This window comes from Helianthus annuus, chromosome 8 (genome assembly GCF_002127325.2).
Source record: "Helianthus annuus cultivar XRQ/B chromosome 8, HanXRQr2.0-SUNRISE, whole genome shotgun sequence".
Taxonomy (NCBI): domain Eukaryota; kingdom Viridiplantae; phylum Streptophyta; class Magnoliopsida; order Asterales; family Asteraceae; genus Helianthus; species Helianthus annuus.
This window is the reverse complement of record NC_035440.2, coordinates 101,616,198-101,639,611: the sequence shown is the minus strand read 5'-3', so window position 1 is coordinate 101,639,611 and position 23,414 is coordinate 101,616,198. Positions and strand designations below refer to the sequence as shown.

The 23,414-nt window shown below is 38.8% G+C and overlaps 2 protein-coding genes across 12 annotated transcripts; both read right to left on the bottom strand.

Moving 5' to 3' along the window:
- Positions 1-1,343: 1,343 nt before the first annotated feature.
- Positions 1,344-1,745, bottom strand: LOC118481019 (ubiquitin-like). Its single transcript, XM_035976097.1, has one exon. The coding sequence runs from the start codon at positions 1,743-1,745 to the stop codon at positions 1,344-1,346; it is 402 nt and encodes a 133-aa protein (XP_035831990.1).
- Positions 1,746-1,875: 130 nt separating this feature from the next.
- Positions 1,876-5,721, bottom strand: LOC110873562 (2-oxoisovalerate dehydrogenase subunit beta 2, mitochondrial-like). 11 transcript variants are annotated; one of them, XR_004864018.1, is made up of 10 exons: positions 5,533-5,721; positions 4,799-5,373; positions 4,587-4,725; positions 4,451-4,510; positions 4,239-4,333; positions 3,406-3,812; positions 2,836-3,213; positions 2,584-2,705; positions 2,137-2,269; positions 1,880-2,055 (listed from the first exon to the last, which is right to left on the bottom strand). XR_004864018.1 is itself a non-coding variant. In XM_035975829.1 (7 exons), the coding sequence occupies exons 2-5, from the start codon at positions 4,939-4,941 to the stop codon at positions 4,313-4,315; spliced, it is 363 nt and encodes a 120-aa protein (XP_035831722.1). In that variant the 5' UTR covers positions 4,942-5,373; positions 5,533-5,721; the 3' UTR covers positions 3,127-3,812; positions 4,040-4,126; positions 4,239-4,312. The 11 variants fall into 11 exon arrangements, 2 of the variants coding, with proteins under 2 accessions (XP_035831722.1, XP_035831721.1); XR_004864017.1 differs by having other exon boundaries at positions 1,883-2,055; positions 2,836-2,955; XR_004864022.1 differs by having other exon boundaries at positions 1,883-2,055; positions 2,836-2,888.
- Between the last annotated feature and the right edge of the window lie 17,693 nt (positions 5,722-23,414).

The window sequence follows — 23,414 nt, the reverse complement described above, 5'->3', positions numbered from 1 at the left end:
ATAAATAAACCGGACCTAAATTCGAAGATCGGATAGGATGAGGTCTCGTAAACCAAATGAGTGTGGGAACTTCATATGATATGGTTTAACAAGGCCTACATACTAAAAGGAAACCTAACCTAAGTGCTTACGACCCATTACGACCCGTTTAGGTAGCTCACGCTACTTTAACGCGTCATTCGCGTAAAACGTGTTTGGACCGTCTAACTAGTCCTATGACAAGTATTATATGCCTAAACATGTTTAATTATGTTGCATAATCAGTTAAGTGACAAAAGTTTGGGTTACATATGCTTAATTACCAACTAGTCGTTTACCCGCGCGATGCGGCGGGAAACATCACTTAGGTTGGTAAGTTTAAGGCTATGTACGGGGCGGTTCGGTTTTGAGCCATATCACTTCACTGGCGATGCGGCGGGAAACATATCACTTAGGTTGGTGAGTTTAGGGCTATGTACCACCATCTTTTGACAAGTAGACAAATAGTAATTCCTTTAAAGACATTTTCATTGCGGCTCATCCATATTCTCCAACATGTTAGCGTAAACACTGCCTCGCTTAGTATTCTCTTTGCTTTGGTAATTTTCTACTTCGCTACATATTCCAGCAGATCTTTGATATTCTCGAACCAGACCATAATCGAGATTTGAAGCCAAACACAAACCCGCAACCCAGCAGCTCTCGCCATAACACACGAATGGTCGGGTCGGGTAAGATTGGTTATCTGAAAAATGAAACTTAAATAAATTGTGCGTACATATGACTGGAAATGGTCAGGTTGCACCAAGCCGACTCGAACTTTTGTTTTTCGAACGTTTGAAGAATAAGTTAAACTACTTGTTCCATAAGATGAAGTACAATACACGACATGATTAAACCAAACTTCCAAAGACTTTTTAGCAGCCCATTTAACAACCCAAATAAACAACCGACCCAATTTGGTAAACCAGATCACCAAGTGAACAAAGCTTATATGGGTCAGTTTTTGGTTACATCTTCAAAACCCAATTAACCCGATCCAATTAACACCCCTAGCATCAACCAAAAAAAATCAATGTATAAGTATTATAAAAGAATGAAAATCACCTATAGAGGTCTTGAATGCCAATGTAAAAAGCAAAGTTTTTGAACTTGCGATGGGTTTAAATGCAAAAAATTAAAAAGAAAGAACTACATTCAGAGATAGTGCTGTTTGAAGGTGCTTCTTGGCAGCTTATAAGTTGAAATGAACTACATTCAAGCTAATAAATGAACTACATATAAGTTGAAATCAACTACATTAGCTTGGTCAAACTGATTGGGTCCAAGGTACCTCAAAGTATATTTATAGTGCATGTGACCTCTTAAGTGACGAACTTGTGCCCTCCCTCATAAATCTTCGTTTCTAACTTGTCAATGGTGTCAGAGCTTTCGACCTCAAGAGTGATGGTCTTGCCGGTTAGGGTTTTAACAAAGATCTGCATGCCACCACGGAGACGGAGGACAAGGTGGAGAGTTAGCTCCTTCTGGATGTTGTAATCAGCCAAGGTACGGTCGTCTTCCAATTGCTTTCCGGCGAAGATCAAGCGCTGCTGGTATGGGGGGATTCCTTCCTTGTCTTGGGTCTTAGCCTTGACGTTATCGATGGTGTCAGAACTCTCGACCTCGAGAGTAATGATCTTACCAGTTAGAGTCTTAACGAAGATTTGGATATGTTGGAAAGCATACAAACAGAAAATGAGTAACAATACCAAACCAACATTCATCGTTTTAAACATAACAACAGATCACAACAATACGCTATTTAAAATCAAGTAAACACGCCTAAATAGCTGTGTACTTGATTAATCGAATTAAACACAAAGCTAAGAATTTCAACCAAAAACAGAATCATAACAAATAGGAGTGAAAATTCTTAACGAATCTCTGTTTAAAAATCATAATATAAAACCACAAATTGTTATGTAATCATCAGATCAAATATCATACAAAAAACAGAATCATTATCCACAAAACTAAACTGCAAGAACTAAACGATTAACCGTTCAAAATCGTTGTGTACCGAGAAAATTGGATCTGAAAGGTAACAGATTTTGTAAGTGTGACATCACAAAATGGTATTATATAATATATACGCAAAAGTTATTATATATTTACCCGACTTTACCAAAGTAACTGCTGTTTGATCTTTATATGTTATTTGCAGCCATTGAAATGATATACTCTGTACATGTACTTCTCCACTTTCGTTTCGCAGAATAAAGAAATTTACCATTTTCGACCATCAAAGCTGCAAATTTCACAAAAACTAATGGTATATTATTGCCAGATATTGACTATATTCTGCTACAATTTACCGTTGTTCATAAACTGTTGAAACTTGATTGAACCACACAAATTGAAGAAAATCACCTAGTTAGAGATTTATATGGTTCAGTGCATGGTTTTGGAAAACCGAGTTTAACAGTTTGGAACTTGGAGCCGATGACCATTGTTTTTCAACTTTTTTTCTATTTAGAACATGCAGCGATGCGTTCATAATTTATCTTTTAACAGTTTGGTTCACAGTTTGGAACTTGGAACCTACGACATCATTCAAATCACCTAACAGAATCATTTTGGCCGGTCACGGGTTTGGTCTATCTACGTCATGAGCTTTACAAATATCGTCCAACATCACCACTGGCATTGTCCAGCATCATCCCGGCTGCCGAAGCTTGTCTCCACTACCAGATACACAAGGGAAATATTATGTCATTTATGTCAGCATAACATAAAATTTAGCTATGAAGAGCAGTTTATATAATACAAAACAATGAGTAAACGATAGAATAAAGATAAAGAAAAGAAAAGTACCTTTCTTGCCAATATAAGCACGCTTACAAAGACCTTTCTTCATAGACCATATGCTTTAAGTGGTGGTACATATGCTTTAAAAAGTTGTACATGTGGAAAAAGCGTACCGAAGCTATCCCTCTATTTGAATAATAAGGACGACCCATCAACCCCATTTAACCATCACAACCCACCAACCCGATTAGCACATTTGCAACTTGATTACTACCCGCCAACCCATTTCACATTTAAATAATTCGGTTACACGATTTTAAGTGTGTTTGGGTTAGGGTTGATGTTTTTGACAAAAACAAATATACATACGGGTCGTGTTAAGGTAGAACAATTCAGCCTGCCACAAGCTGACTTCTAAAACGAATTTTGCTTGTGATCATCTATCTACATTTGAGAAAACATTAGATTTTGCTAAACACTCGGACATCTGATTATCGCAAATTCAGACAGCAAAAACACCCTAATTATCTGATTTTAATTATTTAACATCATATAATCACTTTCAAAGCACCACTAACTAACTCATATAGTCAGGCGGTCAGTCATATATTAAGTAGTTATAGTGAAGAAGCATACATCAGACGGATCTGCTGACAATTTAACAGCTTCTTTAGTAGCATCAGCATACTTTCCATCATCTACAAGCTTCCTGACCACATATAACGCATTTGGAGCATCAGGATTCGTATAGTTCCCAGGAACCCCTGTCCACAATGTATCCTCTGCAACAGCAATTTCACATGAAATCACCCCAAACCATCCCACCAAGGCGGCCATTGCCAGTGGGGATAGCATCAGTCCAGTGTTTTGCTTCCTCGTTAAACTTCGCCTTCAAATCTTTCTTCTCTGCTTCATTCAACTTTGATGATGGGTTCCATAAATCTTTGTCCAAAATGGGTTTGACAATGACCCATTCTTTATCCATTTTTCACCAAACCCTAACAAGTGCTCGACATAACGGGCATGTCCTCTCCCGATCAAACCTGTTAAAAGCCGACAAATAATTAATTTATTAAATAAGATTCGGAAACTATATTAAACAGAAAGATGCAAACTAACCAACAACAATCTGTTTTTTAAAATACATTTACGCGTTTTCTACATGATTTTATTAACCAACTTGAACTTATGCAAAACAGAAACCAGCTTATAAATTTATTTATCACCAATTTTAGCACCCAAACTCATTTTCACCTATTTTACGTATAACCTGTTAAGTGTGCCACGTGTTGATGTCACATCAGATGCCATATAAGCAAAAAATGATTATGTCAAAAAAGTTACAAAATAAATGTACCTGCACATTTGAAGAAATGATAGTTATTCAGAGATTTGTATTAAAAAATAATTGATGCAAAAAAATTGGTGTGCTAAGAAAACTGATGTATATATGATCGGGTGTTTGTTACCTTTGCACAAATCTGACTCAAACTTAGCTATTTTGGTGTTCAGCATTCTCCAGATCTGTCGCTCAACTCATCGGTCACCAGAACCCAACACATATCTGGAAATATTACACAAATAACTAAAATAATAGTAGATATGGTTATAAAAACGGTACCAAGAGTTTAGCCCCAGTCGATCTGAATATATGATAAATTAGCACGGTGGAGCTACATACCTGATCAAAAGCAGGAAAAATGTAATTTGCAAACTGAATTTCCACTATAGCGCGATTCCCCTGTTACAAAAGTAACAACAATAAGCCATCACTACAACTATATTTAAAACATGGTATAATATCTTTAAACACTTACCATAGCTGCAAGACCAATAGCAAATCCAACAATACCCTGTAGTAAACCATCATGCTCTCTGCTACTCACGAACTGCTTCAGGTAGTGAAGATCTTTTTTGCCAGCAAACTTGATTGTAACACTGAAGTCATGTTTCCGCCTACAATACACATCAACCACATTAGACAAAATTTTTGATACGATAAAACATATATATGAATATTAGATTATACCCATCATGCTCAAGGATTTTAACGGCAAACTCTTTAGACTCAAAGGGCAATGGACCCGCAACAAACGCACTCTTCTTTCCATCATAAGCTAACAGCAAATTTCCGAGGTGTGAAGCCCGATACAGAAAGCTGAGAAATTTCATGATTTCTCTGTATTTGGTCTTTGATGTAACCTCAGAAGAAATTGATACCTAAAACCAAACTTGAAATAACATTAGCACAGAGTATCATTATCAATGCATTATCACCTCACAAGCAATTAAGCATTATAAACGGAACACGACAAATAAAATAACAAAAATGTAATTTCCAAAACTGAAATAACATTACAAAAATAAAATTAAGCATTATAAACAGAACACAGCAAATAAAATTATAAAAATGTAAGTTCAACACTTATCTTCTTCGACGATGACGGCGCCAACGGTGAGTCAGCCGACTGTTGCTGCGCCGGCGGCGTCTGAACCGGACGTTGTTGCATTGCTGGTTGTTGCGAACCAGAACCTGTAGCGGGTAACCCTAGGACCAGCCGGGAACTCTTCTCCGTAGCCACCGATCTTTGCAGACTTGATTCACTATAAAGTACACGATGCCCGATTTGGTGAGTTATGAAACCCTAGATCTCAAAATCGTAATTATTGTTCCAAAACTCATGGATACTGAAACCCTAGACCTCGAAAATCGTATTTTTTTGTTCCAAAACTCATGGATACTCAGATTAAAAAAACACAAACCTGATGGTTGTTGAATCGGAAGAACGAACTTATTCGAAGTCAAATCTCCCTGATTTAATCTTCAAATCGGAGATTAAATCGGTGGTGTTAGAGAGGAGATGGAGCCGTTCAATACACATGAGAAAGAGATCTGGCATGATGTCCTTGAGCAGCCGAGAGAGAGAGAGAGGGGTCTGATGAAGTTTTGTGACATGTGTGAGTTGTGAGAGAGAAGGGAATGGAAAGATTGATATGTGTGAATTGAATATCAGCCGTTAGATCATGATCCGTGTGAAAAAGTGAGACAAATGGATGGTTGAAGATGAACCAGTTGAAGGGTAAATTATTTGTGTTTCTTGGTGCTTTAAGTGTTGTACATTGTGCATTGATGGTGTTTTAAGTACAAAAATAATTACCTTAAGTTGCCCCTTGGATATGCTTATTAATATAGTATAGATTATGTATGAAAAGGGCATTTTGGTAATTTACCTAAGGCATATAAACTACTTATCATACAACTACTTAAACTAGGTGACCATAAGGTATAACCTCGGAAGGTTATTCCCTATGCAACTATGGTCACTAAACATGTTTGGTCGGATCCTAATGATCAACCAAACGGGTCTAGTTCGAAAGTCTAAGCGGGTGTTTAGTCTGCTGGACTTACGACTCTACATAAGCACTAAACTAAAAGTGACGAGCTAAATATGCAAAAACATGCTTAGTTAAGTTAGAAAATAGGTTTGGTATCAAAACAAACGGTTTTGATACCTATAAGTAGCTTGGTTACAAAATACACGAGAATACGCATTTTGGCCGAAGCTACGACTCGTCACTGAGCCTAGATAACGTGGTAATCAGTAGGTATAGTCACTAGGGACTATGACCATCGTGATTACGCTCACGTTATGAAGTTCAAACGAACTTCGCATTGACCATAAACTGGTCAAAGCAGAAAGTCAAACGCAGTTTGACTTTAACGATAAAAACGAACGAAAAGAATGAAAGAATACTTACAGAAGGTCCCCGCAAGATTTGAATCCGATTTACCCTCAGGTATGAAGTATGAACTCCAACTTAGAGGGCCAAAATCAGATTTCAAATTGTGGGTTTTGGAAGTGAATGAAGGGGGGTATTTATAGGATTTCTAGAACCGTTAGGATCGTTTCTTGAAACCCGAGCTTCGATCCAAGCCCTACATATCATACCCACTGATTTGTGAAACCATGGGCATCCAAAACAAGCACATAGAATCAAAGAAACCAGGTGCTAAGGTGTGGAACAGCTGGATCAAGCTGGAAAACAAATTCTGGTCTCTGGCACCTGCTTACGGACCGTAAGATGTAGTGCATACGGTCCGTAAGGCCCCTGCAGGTCAGCAAAGTTTGAAAAATGGCAGAACAGGCCCCTGCACCTCCAAACTTGGTTTTTGATGCTTTTTGGCACGTTTAAGCCCCGTTAACCGCATTTTAAAGCTCTAAAATGAAGTTAAAGTATAGGGAACTTGAAATGTGCTCAAAAATATCCCGGATGTTGGCTCGTTTGGTCGTACGGTTGCGTTGTTCGGTTAATTACGACGGAAATCGTAACGGACGCAAAAACGATCCAAATTACGCGACGAGTGGAATTTTATCATGCCAAACACTAAAATAAAATATTTTAATGCTTACATAAATTTTTGGATGTCCGGATGTATTCAGAATGTAAGATATGCATGAAAATGCAAATTTATGCACTTTTTGACGCTTTTAGTCCCTGAATGAGCATAAAGTTTATTTTAGCACACCGAACCCCTCAAAGCCTATTTCTAAGCTATGTAAAGGATATTTTGGGTGTGTTTAACTTATGATCAAGTTCCTGATTATTCATTACAGTACAAATCGGCATACTTTCGCAGTTTGTCGAATTTAGTCCCTGTAAGCGAATAAACTTGATTTCGGCATACCAAACCATACAAAACTTATTTCTAAGTTATGTAAGGGTTATTTAAGGTATGTTAAGCCTATGTCACTATTCCAGAGTGTTGGTTGCATTAAACTGGTTATATTTACGCATCAGATCGCGGATAACCTTCTAGAAAGCGATTTAAAGCCCGAAATCGAACAAGAATTGATATGTGCGAACGATACACATATTTTTACAAATCCCAAGTATGAAATACAATATTTCATTGGTTTGGCATTTTTTTGATGGTTGAAGTGACACAGGTGTCACAATAGCCTTCCACCTTGGACAGGGAACCATAATGGTCATAACTGTCATTATCTCAATGGACGATATAATATAGCCCGTAGGAGAAACATCACTAAGGATGTTAAGTATGATTATCATGTTGATGATATTAGTCATGATTGCATTGATGATATAGACTATGGGGTTTGAGCATAACTCACCACCTTGGACAGGGAATCATAAAAGATTACAATTGTCTTTGTCACAAATAGACAATATAATATAGCCCGTAGGCAAAACTTCTCCAAGGATGTTAAATATGATCATCATATTGATGATATTAGTCATGATCGCATTGATCATATAGACTACGTGGCTTGGGTATAAACCATCACCTTGGACAGGGAACCATAGAGGCCATAATTGTCCTTATTTTTGACTGACAATGCAGTATTATGATTCCTCTTCTTCCACATAATTGGGAATAGTTGGAAATTTGGAACAAGTATCCTCACAAATTTGACGAAGATTTTCTCCTTTCCACACAATTGGGAATTAGTTGGAGTTTTAATGATACGTTTCAGTCAACGTATTGAATATAAATCCTTCTCCTTATTTGGAGATGCTTCTCAATTGACGTTGAAAATATAAGTCCCTCTCCGTAGTGGGAGATTTGGGAATACATCGCAGTTGACCTTTAAATATAAGTCCCTATCCACATTGGGAGATTTGGGAATACGTCGCAGTTGACGTTTAAATATAAGTCCCTCTCCACATTGGGAGATTTGGGAACACGTCGCAGTTGACGTTTAAATATAAGTCCCTCTCCACATTGGGAGATTTGGGAATACATCTCAATAAAGTATAGCGTATATGGTACGGCTCAATAAAGTGCATCGTTTTAAAAAATATACTCTTTCTCCTTATGGGGAGATTCGGGGATACGCCTCAATATATTACAACGTATATGATACGGCTCAATAAAGTACACCGTTTAAAAATATGCCCCTTCTCCTTATTAGGAGATTTGGGATATGTCGTCTCATATTTGGACGAAAATTTGCACTTTTTAAACCACTCATTGGTGGGAATACGTGCTTTTGGCCTTCGTCTATCACGCAATCAAGAGGTCTGTTTGATAAGGTAGGAGCAATAAAATGTGACCTTCATATCGTTCGAAGGAAAAATCAAAAAATGGGTTCCACAAAATCAATGATTCTTCTTATGGCAGTAATATCACCAAATTATATTAGATGCTTACTATTAGCCGATATCAGTACAATATGACCGTTGGGAGATCTTAGTGGTTCCATGCATTAAACCGTCATACTGGCCAGGCATGAAAGCAATCTATGGGGCACACTAAGATACTACTAATTATCATATGGTGCTTCTATCAAACTAAGTTTGGCATTCGTAGTTGTTAAAAATCAATGAAATAAAAATCATTGTCGTATTCCAGTTGGAGAAATTGCTGGCGAGAGTTGCCAAATTTATATAATATAATATACCCAGATGGGTTTGGATAATCGAGTTCCAAGACTCGAGATTATATGCTTTAAGCATGAATCAGAAAAAGTGATTCCTTTTAATTAGAGAATTTTTGAATCAAGAATAGAATTTGGTGCCAAAAGTGGATATCTGTGCACTTTCCATAGTTGTTGCCACTTTAATCAGCTGGTGAGATATCACCGGAACGTCTATCAAATATGATAGACTTTGGATAAATAATATTAGTATATCACAAGAATATCAAAAGATATGATATTAGGTGACGAGGTTTAGCTTCCTCGTATCGGAGTTATCGTCTCCAGGACATATGTAGTTCACCATATGGAACTTCAAGCTACTCAATGGTAGAGATCCTTGAGTCCGTGACCCATCACAGATTCTTCATATTGTCCGTGACATCTTGGCGGTACAAAATCAATAACTACTATATATTAATAAGAGTAGTCTTATATTCGGGTCTAGACTCGGAGTTTTTATGGAATCTGCATTTGTGATATTTGAGATTAGACACAAAAGGCTAGTGTCTAATTCACTCAAACTGTAGCTCTGATACCAACCTGTCACACCCCGATCTTCGGTGGGCCTGGATGGGTACATTCGTGATGGTTGGATAACAGTTATCACAATATAGTAATATGCAGCGGAAGTATTGGATTGAAATTATTAAAATAAAGCTTGAATGTATAAAAGTATTACAAGCGTTCGATACAAGCCCATAGGCAGGATCTAATAAACAGAGCTTTAGACGTCATAGGCCTTAAGCATCAGGAGTGTAAATTCCTTAGCCTTCATTCTAGCCGACCCGTATTCCTAGCCTATTATAAGGTTCGGTACCTGTTGTTCAATCTTTTGAAAATACGTCAGCCAAAGCTGGTAAATACAATAAACTGACTCTTTGGAAAAATAGTTTTTCGAAAAGAGATTATACATATAGAAAACCCGTAGGTGATCTTTTAAATATATCTTGGGATTATTCTTGTTACAAGATTATATACTTGATTAACCCATTGGGTTGTTTGGACATGGTATCATTAACCCCCAATTATATCAATTATCAAGTAAACGGATTAAACCATATTCTTACATTTTTGCGCAATCAGAGGCGACTTACTAATGTAGTAACCGCTCCAAGAGGCATATTTGCCATCCCAAGTTTACACTAAAATAAGTCAAGAGTATTTACCTTTTGGCTACCTTCCAATCAATAAGACTATGTTTGGCAAAGAGCCGCAAGTCTAAGTATTATTGACCTAAGTCCAATTATCTGGGGGTACTATATTCTGGAATGAACAGATTTATTATCTGTTAGAATATAAGGTATTTCCTTTAGATATGACCCGATACTTAAGAATAGGTTCGCTAGATTAAGCGTATACTGAATAGAATGTGGTTTAAACCTAACAAGTACTAGGACTTGTATAATATGGGTAAACATTGTACATTCTGGATTTTGAGATCAAAACGGTAAGGTTAAACCCTTTTCGGTAAACTTATGTAAATGAGTTACGTAAGTCTAACCGTACGCGTATAGGCGATGACGGGTAACCGGATGAGTCATGAACAAGTTCCATTTGCCAATACACTTTAAAAAAAATTATAATATCCGTAGGATATCAACTTGTATGCCCGTTAAGGTTTTAAAATCAAACTATGCCTCATAAGGGAATTTTGGTAATTTTACAACTTATAAAAGGAGTTTGCAAGTAAACTGATGTCATGGTCATAAATATTATGTAAAAATGGTTAACTTATGATATCATATCAGTAGGATATCAAATATATGTGTGGTTTATACTTTGAGACTAAGCTATGCACCATAGGGGCATTTTGGTCATTTCACACATAGTTTTGAGAATATATTTGGGATTCTGAGTTCATGACTTATACCTACTCTAAAAATATTTAAAATGGTTTTTTAAAATCAGTAGGTAACAAGTCTTGGTTCATAAATATGGTTTAAAATCATACTACGCTCCTAAACGGCGTTAAAGTCGTTAAATGACGATTTATGTGAAGATTTATGAAATCTGATGTTATGACCAGCTTTGAAAAGTGAAAATATTTTATTTGTCATAACATATCAGTAAGCAAAAGGTTCGGTTTGAATATTATGCTTAAAACCCATTTTATGTGCCATAGGGCATTATCGTCATTTATCGGCATTGTACAAGAACTTGAAGTTAAACTCAGTTTACAATCTGACTTAGCATCCCAAATAATCCTAATTATAATATCATATTAGTACATAATGAGTTTTGACAAGAATTTATGGTTTAAACGCATTTTAGACGTAAAAGGGCATTTTAGTCCTTTTAAAAGCGTAGTTTACAATTATATGCGTAAAATCAGTTTATGACCAGATTATAATCATCAAAATATTCTAAACCTGTTTACTTATCAGTACATAACTCATTTGTTTGCTCATTTATATTTAAAACCTTATTTTTAAACAAAAGGGCACATAAGTCAAAGTACAGCATAATAACGAAACATGCACATAAACTCAGATTACTAGTCCGATTGTGTAATATAACCTTATAGGGTTATACTATATCATAATACGATCATAATGGAACTTTAAAACAGTAGCATACTATCTAATTCAGTTTATAATCGAAAGTCAACGCAGAAGTCAAACTTCGTGACTTTCGGTTGTGAACCGACCTTAAAACTGGAATTGATGAGCCGAACATGTTTACACATGTTCTAACAATTATTACTAAGTTGTTTACATGATAAAACATATTTTAGAACAATTCTAAACCCATATCCTAATTATTTCAAAAAGTGACCCGTTGACTTTTTAAAACAATATTATGTTGACTCGTCAATTGACCAAGCAAACGTGATTCTTAGGGGTGCCCTTTTGAGGGATTAACACCTACCTAATACGATCACGTAGCGATGTTGGTTGCGAGTAATGGCTTGACCGTTTAAGGTCTAACTAAAAGTCAAAGCGTTTTTCGTAAACACTTGACTTTTTGGCTTTAAAAGCCTATTAAACGAACTAGCCACGAAAGGAACACTAACAAGTGGTCCTAGGGACTGATTAGAACTCAAAGGTATGCTCCCAGTTGCTCAGAAACTCCCACAAGAGAAAGAAAGAAAGAAATATGGAAATGTGCAAGTGAAAGTGGTGGAAGAACACCCTTATTTATAGTTTTCATGAAGTTGTAGGATGATGATGCCAAGTGTTATGGGACTTGTTGGGATGTTAACAAGTCTCCCTACAGGTGTCTAAAACAAATAACCAGCCCATAGATTCGTTTAGGAGGTTTTATAGCCGTATACTTGGGCTGCAAGTCAATTTTTGAAGTTTGACAGCTTTAGTCCCTACACAAAATTTGTTATGTTTTGGCACTTCTAACACCCGTTAACCCCATTTTTAAGCTCCATAAGGAAGTTAAAGTATATTTAACTTTAATTATGCTCAAAAATGTCATGGATGTTAGTTCGTTCGGTCGTACGGTTGCGTTTTTCGCTTAATCACGATGAACGTTCGAACGGACGCGAAAACAATCCAAATTACGCACCGAATGGTATTTTTGCATTCCCATCACTACAATATAATATTTTAATGATTACAAAAATTTTTGGATGTACGGATATTGTCAGAATGCAGAATATGCGCGAATTTGCATACTTTCGCAGTTTTGACGCTTTTAGTCCCTGTGATCAAATAAGCATATTTTCACGCACCGAACCCTCCAAAACTTATTTCTAAGCTTTGTTAAGGGTATTTAGGGTATGTCTAGCTTATGAACTTGTTCCATAATGTACGTCGCTACGAGAATCGGCAGACTTTCGTAGTTTGTCGTAAATAGTCCTTGAGCTCGAATAATGCATATTTTGTTATGATTATCACAAAAGCCCTCATTGGCCAATATTAGGCACACCCAAGAGTATGGCCAAGCATAATAAAACTCTTGGTTCATTAAAAGGTCACTCGGAGGTAAGAATTAACATGTTGATGCTTTTAACCCTTCGTCGCCAAACGTTCAAACGATTACGCAACTTTCAAACTATTATGTAAACGGCTCCTCACGTCCAACAAGTGGCTCATATGAGAATATGGACACCGTATACGGTCACTCAGAAGCTTAGTTTCATCATGTTGACACTTTTAGTCCTTCCATAAACATAGTTTTCGTTTTTGACGAAAATAGTCCCTCTTAACCAGCCTTTGACATAATTAGGATTAGGGACACATGTCAATATATTATTGGACACGATTTTATGAGGTGTTACAGTAGCTCAACTACTCGTTTAAGTACTTTGTCATTTATCCGGTAAGCATCATTCTTATGCTACCGTTTTAACCACTTTATTAACCAAGTTCTTGTAACCGTAAGTTATCGAATTAACACATGATGATATCAAACATCATTTAATATGAATATATCATCAATTTTCATCATATCATACAAAACCCATTTCATGGCAAGTATGATTTATGTACTCAAACACCTAGATTGTTCAAGTATTTTCGTATTACTAAACACAATTATATCATCATTTTCATCATATGATTTAAACCCATTTATCCTAGTGTGGTAAATCATATAAACATTCAAATCATAGCAATATATGTACAATTTTCACTTACGGTTTTGTTCCTAAGCAAGTATACATCACAATTCAGATAGAACTACTATAATTCATCCATAATTCGCGGATTTTGATGTTCGTCAAATTTCACAAACCTTATGATCCTCTAGCTTGGGTGATCATTAATTCACGTTCAAATGTGAATTTGAGCTTCGTTTAGCCCTTCAATTTGATGGTTTTGATAGAATTCGGGTTCTGGCTCCATGGAGCTCTCCTGGTCGTTCAACAGAACACACACTAAGTTTGTTTTGGTTTTCTTTTTAGAATTTTACTTTGAAGTTATCCAACTTTGGCCCCTCATGTTTGGTTAGTTATTAAGTGGGCCACAACCCACTTCGTTCCAACAATATTCCCTCTAATTAACTAGGTTAAACATTCCTAATAACTTAGTGGGTTCGGCGAGATTACAACTAAGTTTATTTTAAGTCATGTTAACTCTGTCCTTTTATAAACTTTATTTCCTCAAAAGCATTCATTCACCTTTTATTTTATATTAGGTTTATTTATTTAAATCCTAATATTTACCAGGCTAATTTTTACCACTAACGGTAGTTTACTCGTCTTTTAGTATTAACATTGTTTGATTACCAAACCCGTTTTCACGGTGTTACAAGTCTACCCCCCCCCCCTTAAAGAGATTTCGTCCCCGAAACCTTTCTCACATAGTTCATTGAGTTTAAACCCAGTGCATTTAGTCTCAATAATCTTTTGAGCATTGCTCAAAACTTTCACCATTTATTAGTATTACCAGAAAAGTATGGTATTATCTTTTTGGTTACAAAGCATATGCATCTTTCATGTGAAATAACGCAAATCAAATAACGTAATTTCATTATTTCAACCAGTTTGGTTAACTTAGCGAAATTCATCGCTTTTATACTTTCGAACTCTTCATGAATCCGTTATTTTAACCCATTTGAGTGTTTTAGTGAAATCTTTCACTTTTGACAAACAAACTCTTTTGTTTTCGAATTTATTCATTCGGTTCATTCATACGGAATCCACCGCTTAAGAACAATTCGAATTTCTTGATTTTTATCGTAATTATTTAAGATAATTCAATAGATGATATTAACGAAATTCTATAAAACATATAACCACATATCTTATAGCTTTATCCTTCAATCTTGCTTTTGCTTCATTTGACTTCCCGACACTTCGTTTGTGTTGCCTTATGATCCGTTAGTATAGGTGATCATTATTCTCCATTAATAAGGCCGCATAGGCCGTCGTTTTTGTTTTGTACTCATTTACCTTTATTGTTTACTTGACCGTGTCGCCAATTTGGCCACTTGGTCATATAAGTCTATCGATTATGTTTATTCCACGCTAATTTTATAACGAATAGCGTATTAAACAAAATCTTAATTTAAATTTTTGACCTTAACCGGTCTTACTAGCTAGACTTATTAGTCCAGTTGCCTTATACCCCTCACTCGGGCTACAATGTGATTATATTTCACATTGCTTTGCTTGACTATGATTACATCACGTCATATCTAAGCTTATGCCAACTCTTCATTATCGAAAATATTCTTTTCGAATGTATCGTCTTACACATATCGGTGTCAAGACCTTTATATTTTAATATTAATCATTTCCCAATCCATTTCATACCATGTATGTTTGATAAAACGCTGTTTTTGACTAAAACTGAATTTTAGTTTAACGTTTTATCTTTAATTTATGTCAAGCAATTTTGACAACTTGACATTTATTCTTTTACAATCCTTGTTTTACGTGGGGATTCTTAACTCGTTCCCTCGCTTTTTCTAAGTAACCCGTAGGTTCTTTTGTCACACCCCCAAAATCCACATGCGGAGTATCACCGCTTGGAGGCTTGACTGACCAAGATCAAGCCACCAATCACATTGAACATAACACATAAATAAATGTAAAACCCAAACACAATATAGTCGGTGTCCAAACAAAACATAGCTTAAGTAGTAAGCGGAAGCATAATGTTTAAAACCAAAGTATAAGTTCAAAAGTATGATAAGTGTTTAACATGGCATAAGACTATCCATGTCCCACAACGTCCGCGCCTCCTCGTGCAAGCTCCAAAAGTACCTAATGACCTGCAAGGCATGTAACAACGAGTCAACAACAAAGTTGACCGAGTTCATAGTTGGTTGTTCAGTTTTACCAATTCGTTTTGAAATCATAAGTTGTTTCGTAAACCATGAGTTAACCAGTACTTTTGTTTCCCAAACCGTAACCATAATCAGTGGGGGGCTTCCCCTGTGAACCACTAGACCATACCATATCAACTACTAACGAAATATAAGTTGTGCCCTACATCAGTATCTATCATCACTGACAGTTTGCCATAGTCCATTAGTATACGCCCGTTTGAACGACACGGTGTGAGGTTTGTTAAACCTAATAGCGCTATTAACTAATGACCTGCTCGCCATCGGCCTCGGCGATTAAGTCGATATAAAGAGGATGGACTTCATGATAGAGTTTTGTCTAGTAAGTTTAAGGTTGTTGTCCTACCCAAGGAGGACGAACGTACGCAATTCTACCCAAGGAGAATACACAGGAGTTATAGTGGCATCCTACCCAAGGAGGATGGCCGTACATATCCTACCCAAGGAGGATATGTAGTTTCCGTTTTAGTTTATTAACCCATTCCCAACCCTTGGGAATCCCATGCCTTGTAGAAAGTGTGAACTCACCTCAGTTTGCTCGGTTGATTAATTACTTGATTCCAATTAATCAGTCAAAGCCTACGGTATGCACGTATTCACAGTCAGTTTATATTTACCAAGTTCGACTAACAGTCAAGATCATCACGTACATGCAAGTAAACAACTAACACATAACATTTATCAGCTATATAAGCTCATGCAACCATGCTTTGTAATTACCAGTTACTTGTCCTATTCTTATCTGTTAACACAGTCTTCACTAACCTAGTTAATTACTAACAGAGTTAACCAAGTTACTGTGCTTGATTTACAACTCGACGAAACACACTTGTTTCATCGTGAACCCCTTCGACGAAACTCCCCCGTTTCGTCGTGATCACCCTCAGCGAAACTCCCCCTGTTTCGTCGTGATTATCCTCTGGCGAAACGCACCCGTTTCGTCATCATCAGCGTTTCATCAATTAGGTCAGTTACGTCGTCAACATTTATCATCATCAACAGTTACGCATATCACAGGAACCCTAATCATCAGTTCATCATCATCATACGGAACCCATACAACAATCATTCAATCACAACAGAACCACGCATTAATCTTAAGCGATCTAACATATACGATGGCCAATACATGAGAACAAGTTCACGGATTCAACAATATCAAACACCAAGAAACCCTAATCGTTAACAGATTCAACATTTTGCCATCAAATAATCCGAATAGTGTTAACAAGTATCATTCTCGTTCATACACATCATAATAATCATCATCAACAATCAAGGGAATCCAAACATAAGATCAAGCATTACATATTATCGATGAGTCATGTTTTCAATTTACAGTTAGCAATGATAACAATCAATTAAATCATGCAAAGGGTTAAACACTAACTGGGATAAACGGAAATACTAACTTGATCGGCCTAAAGGGGCTTCGAGAACAAAAGATTGTCGTTAGTGGGGAGAGAAAGCTCTAGGGTTTTTAATTTGCTAACCGTGTGACGAGTGAAGTCGTTTCGCGTAAATATACCCATATTAGCGTACTGGGCCCTTAGTGGGCTTTGGCGAAACAGTGGGCCGGTGAAACACCTTGTTTCGTCGAGATGTTTGTGACGAAACACACCCTGTTTCGTCAATATGGTTAATGGCGAAACCCTGTGTTTCGTCGAGCCCAATCAAGGTTTAAATAGTTTAAGTTTTTCAAACAGGTTATACATGTTATATCACCAAGCACCTTAGTCACATTAAATAGATAACATACCAAACAAACATCTCAACATATAATCCAACGCGTACAATTACAAGGCAAACAAGTCGTGTAAGCAAACAACTAAACAATTAATGTGCAATTAATGCGAAGATGGAATCTTGGAAACTCGAGTTGTCACATTATCCCCAACTTGAAAGAAATTTCGTCCCGAAATTTAGCATGCGGTCACTGAGGAAGCTAGTTAAGTTGCGTGGTTTACTGGTTTTCCTGGGGTGTCACATCATCCCCCCGTTAATTTGGAATTTCGTCCCGAAATTCCGCATTAGCTTCAGCCTCAGTAGTAGTTGCATGGTTTCCGAACAACTGGGGATACTTAAGTTTCATTTGGTCTTCTCATTCCCAGGTGAACTCTGGGCCACGACGGGAGTTCCAACGAACTCGAACAAGAGGTATTCTGGTGTGCTTGAGAACTTTCACATCTCGGTCAGTGATTTCAACTGGTTCCTCGACAAATCGCAACTGGTCGTCTATAGTGAGCTCCTTAAAAGGAACTATGAGGGTCTCATCTGATAGACACTTCTTCAGATTTGTCACGTGAAATACGTTGTGAACTCCACTGAGTTCTGCTGGTAGGTTCAGTTTGTAGGCCACCTTTCCTATTTTCTCAATGATTTCGAATGGTCCGACATATCGCGGATTGAGCTTGCCTCGTTTACCAAAACGAACCACACCCTTCCAGGGTGAGACTTTAAGTAGAACCCGGTCCCCGACCTGAAATTCTAGAGGTTTCCTACGCTTATCAGCGTAGCTTTTCTGACGGTCACGAGCTGCCGCCATTCGTTGTCGTATATGTGCAATCCTCTCCGTTGTGTCTACTACAAGTTCTGGACCCGTGATCTGACTATCACCCACTTCTGCCCAACAAAGAGGTGATCGGCATTTACGCCCGTACAATGCCTCAAATGGACCGGCCTGAATACTGGTGTGGTAACTGTTATTATACGAAAACTCCACCAATCGGGAGATGCTTTTCCCAGCCGTTGCCAAAATCAATCACACATGCTCTAAGCATGTCTTCAAGGATTTGAATAGTGCGTTCAGACTGCCCATCCGTCTGCGGATGATAAGCGGTGCTCACGCCTAAACGTGAGCCAAAAGATTTGTGCATTGCTTGCCACAGTTCAGAAGTAAAACGTGCATCACGATCGGAAATAATAGAGGTTGGCACCCCGTGCCTCGAAACCACTTCCTTTAAGTAAACGTCTGCTAATGTTGAAAACTCATCCGTTTCTTTGATAGCCAAGAAGTGTGCAGACTTAGTCAATCGATCCACTATCACCCAAATAGTGTCATTTCCGCGTTGAGATCTAGGCAGGCCTGTAACAAAATCCATGGAAATTTGTTCCCATTTCCATTGTGGTATCTCTGGTTGTTGGAGTAGGCCCGATGGTTTCTAGTATTCAGTCTTGACTCTCGCACAAGTCAAACATTTGCCAACGTAGGTTGCTATGTGAGCTTTCATGCTAGGCCACCAGTACGTGGTCTTCAAGTCGTGGTACATCTTATCCGAACCAGGATGTACCGAATAACGAGACTTATGTGCTTCATCCATCACAAGCTCACGTAATTTTCCATAGAGTGGGACCCAGATGCGTCCTGTTACATAGTAGGCGCCGTCTTCCTTTTGTTCTAACCGTTTCCTTGATCCGCGTAGGGCCTCAGCCCTGACGTTTTCTGGTTTCAATGCTTCTACCTGAGCATCTCGTATCTAGGAAGGAAGACTAGACTGAATGGTGAGTTGTAACGCTCGCACACGCCTATGTGTAGTATCTTTTCGACTGAGGGTGTCAGCCACAACATTGGCCTTTCCCGGATGGTACTTGATCGCGCATTCGTAATCATTCAAGAGCTCGACCCATCGACGTTGTCGCATGTTCAACTCCTTCTGTTTGAAGATGTGATCGAGACTCCTGTGATCGGTGTAAATGGTGCACTTGGTACCGTACAGGTAATGTCTCCATATCTTAAGTGCGAAAACAACAGCTCCCAGCTCCAGATCGTGTGTAGTGTAATTCCTTTCATGAACTTTAAGTTGGCGTGATGCATAAGCTATGACTTTATCCCGTTGCATCAACACACAACCAAGACCCTGGATCGACGCGTCACAATAAACCACGAAATCCTCTGTGCCCTCTGGTAATGAGAGAATTGGTGCGCTGCAAAGTCTATCCTTTAGGTGCTGAAATGCTGATTCCTGCGCATTACCCCAACGATAGGTGACACTTTTCTGGGTTAGTGAAGTGAGAGGTTGCACAATCTTGTAGAAATCCTTGATGAACCTTCTGTAGTAGCCCGCCAAACCCAAGAATTGGCGGATTTCTGTTGGTGTATGAGGTGCAGGCCAGTTCTTAATCGAGTCTACCTTGGATGGATCAACATGAATCCCATCCTTGTTTATCACATGGCCCAGAAAGTGGACTTCACGAAGCCAAAATTCGCATTTCGAAAACTTGGCGTAAAACTGTTCTGTTCGGAGGAGTTCTAAGATAAGCCGTAGATGGTGCTCGTGTTCCTCCTGACTCTTAGAATAGATCAGGATGTCATCGATGAAAACAATAACAAACTTGTCCAGGTAAGGCTTGCACATTCTGTTCATAAGATCCATGAAGACTGCAGGTGCGTTCGTCAACCCAAAAGGCATAACCAGGAACTCATAATGCCCATAGCAAGTCCCGAACGCTATCTTAGAGATGTCCTCGTCTCGGACTCTCAGTTGATGGTAACCTGACCTCAGGTCAATCTTCGAATAGTAGCTCGACCCTTGCAGCTGATCGAACAAGTCATCAATGCATGGAAGTGGATAGCGATTCTTTACAGTCACCTTGTTGAGTTCGCGGTAGTCGATACACATTCTGAAGGTACCGTATTTCTTCTTCACAAATAATACTGGAGCTCCCCAAGGCGAAGAGCTAGGATGAAAAAAGCCCTTATCCAAGAGCTCTTGTAGTTGTGTGGACTGTTCTTCTAGTTCTGATGGAGCTAAACGATAAGGTGCACGAGCTATGGGCGCTGCTCCCGGAGCTAGCTCGATTTGAAATTCAACCTGACGATGGGGTGGGAGACCAGGTAATTCCTCAGGGAATACCTCAGGAAAATCATGCACAATCGGGATATCTTCGATCTTTTTTTCTTTCTTCGAGGTGTTAGTAACGAGGGCTAAAATAGCAGTGTGGCCCTTTCGCAATAACAATGTCGAAACTACCCAAAACAATAGGAATGAGGTCGATAGAGAAGGTCTGACCAGCTAAGATGAAGTTACAACCCTTAACTACGTGTGTGGCCTCTAAACTTTTACCATTTGCTAGCTATACCATGTGCTTGGTGTTCAAAAGTGTTGGGACACGCTTTAACATTTGACTAACTTTTAGAGACACATAACTGGTTTCGGCACCCGAATCAAATAAAACATTAACATAAAAGTCATCCAGTAGAAACTTACCCATCACGACGTTGGGATCATTCCTAGCATCACCCTGACCAATCACGAACGCACGGCCCCGGGCGCCATTGTTTCCATTGTTTCCCCCGTTGTTACCCCCATTGTTGTTTCCGTTCCCCTGATTGTTGTTGTTATTCTGGTTCTGGTTCAACTGAGGACAATTTCTCTTGAAGTGACATTCAGCACCACACTGAAAGCATCCCCTATTACCCTGCTGCTGCTGCGGCTGATTCTGTGGTGTTTGCTGTTGCTGTTGACGATTCTGATTCACAGGTCGTGTGCCCCTACAATCCTTCGCTTCATGACCAAACTTGTTACACCTCAGACAACGACCCTTGTTGCACTGCCCACTGTGATGCCTGTTGCATCGTTTGCACTTGGGGTGGTTTCCCCTGTATCCACCCTGCCCTTGACTACCAGACGATTGCTGACCAGGACTCTGGTAGTCGTCAGTCTTTCGCTGTTGAGACTGAGACTGAGCCGATGTTGAACCCTTGCTTGAGACTCCATCGCATTTGCGCTTGTTGTCGTTGGGGGCATCAGAAGTAGCTGTGACTGTAGCAGTAGTACCAATACGCTTGGGCAGTTTGTTCTGTTCCACCGCCTGATCAGTGAGACGATGAGCCAGTCGAGTGACTTGCTGGATGGTGCCAAGATTAGCCGCGGTCACATGACTCTGAATTTCCGGCACAAGACCCTTGAGATACAGTTCGATACGTTTGATGGGAGGGTCTACCATGGTAGGACACAAGATTTCCAGCTCATTGGATCTTTTCGTACACGCTTCGATTTCCGACCCTGTCATCTTTAAGTTGAAAAACTCCACCTCTAGCTTGTGGATGTCGTCGCGACTACAATACTCTTCCTTGATCAATTCCTTGAAATCATTCCATGGGGTGGCGTTAGCAGCAACAATCCCCAGCATTTGAACCTGAATGTTCCACCACGTGAGCGCTATTCCTTCAAGAGTACCAGTAGCATACTTCACCCTACGTGCCTCAGGGCATTCACACATCTCGAAAACAGACTCGAGCTTCTCGAACCAATGGAGGAGGCCTACCGCTCCTTCTGTGCCACTGAAAGAAGTAGGTCGGCACTCCATAAATGTTTTGAAGGTACATGCAGGAGGCTGTGCAGGTTGACCTGTTGTGTGTGCAAGAAGTGACAAAGTTAAGCACAAGTGTTGGTTTACGTGAGTAGGATCTAAAGATCCTAGAGTAAGTCGCAATGGCAGGTTATACCTCCTGCCTGAGTGGCTGCGAGTGCTGCAGTAACTTGTTCATTGAATAGAGCCGTTAGCTGGGCTTGAGTTAGGTTAACGCGTCCACTCATGATCTTCATATCAAAGGAAATATGAGTGAGAGATGTTCGCGAAAGTGCGATGACAGAAGAGAGTAAGCACACATGTGTTCTCAAACAACAGTGGTTACGTTCCTCTAAGCATACCATGAGCAAAGTTCTATGTAACTAGCAAGTAGGCATTACAAACATAAACCATACCACCTAGAATGTCGAGTCTTGCACGTGGAGCGAGGCGTCGTTGTGGATCGTTGAGCACTGTACAGGTTATAGTCTGGTTTTAACAAATCTTTTCTCCTTTTAAAACCAAGTTCACTATAACCAATGGCTCTGATACCAATCTGTCACACCCCCAAAATCCACATGCGGAGTATCACCGCTTGGAGGCGTGACTGACCAGGATCAAGCCACCAATCACATTGAACATAACATATAAATAAATGTAAAACCCAAACACAATATAGTTGGTGTCCAAACAAAACATAGTTTAAGTAGTAAGCGAAAGCATAATGTTTAAAACCAAAGTATAAGTTCAAAAGTATGATAAGTGTTTAACATGGCATAAGACTATCCATGTCCCACAACGTCCGCGCCTCCTCGTGCAAGCTCCAAAAGTAACTAATGACCTGCAAGGCATGTAACAACGAGTCAACAACAAAGTTGAGCGAGTTCACAGTTGGTTGTTCAGTTTTACCAGTTCATTTTGAAATCATAAGTTGTTTCGTAAACCACGAGTTAACCAGTACTTTTGTTTCCCAAACCGTAACCATAATCAGTGGGGGGCTTCTCCTGTGAACCACTAGACCATACCATATCGACTACTAACGAAATATAAGGTGTGCCCTACATCAGTGTCTATCATCACTGACAGTTTGCCATAGTCCATTAGTACACGCTCGTTCGAACGACATGGTGTGAGGTTTGTTAAACCTAATAGCGCTATTAACTAATG

Coding starts and splice junctions, on each gene's coding strand:
- LOC118481019 (XM_035976097.1), bottom strand. CDS start 1,745: ATGAATGTTGGTTTGGTATTGTTACTCATTTTCTGTTTGTATGCTTTC.
- LOC110873562 (XM_035975829.1), bottom strand. CDS start 4,941: ATGAAATTTCTCAGCTTTCTGTATCGGGCTTCACACCTCGGAAATTTG. Junction 4,726..4,798: donor AAAATCCTTGAGCATGATGG/GTATAATCTAAT, acceptor TGTGTATTGTAG/GCGGAAACATGACTTCAGTG. Junction 4,334..4,450: donor TTTTTCCTGCTTTTGATCAG/GTATGTAGCTCC, acceptor TAATATTTCCAG/ATATGTGTTGGGTTCTGGTG.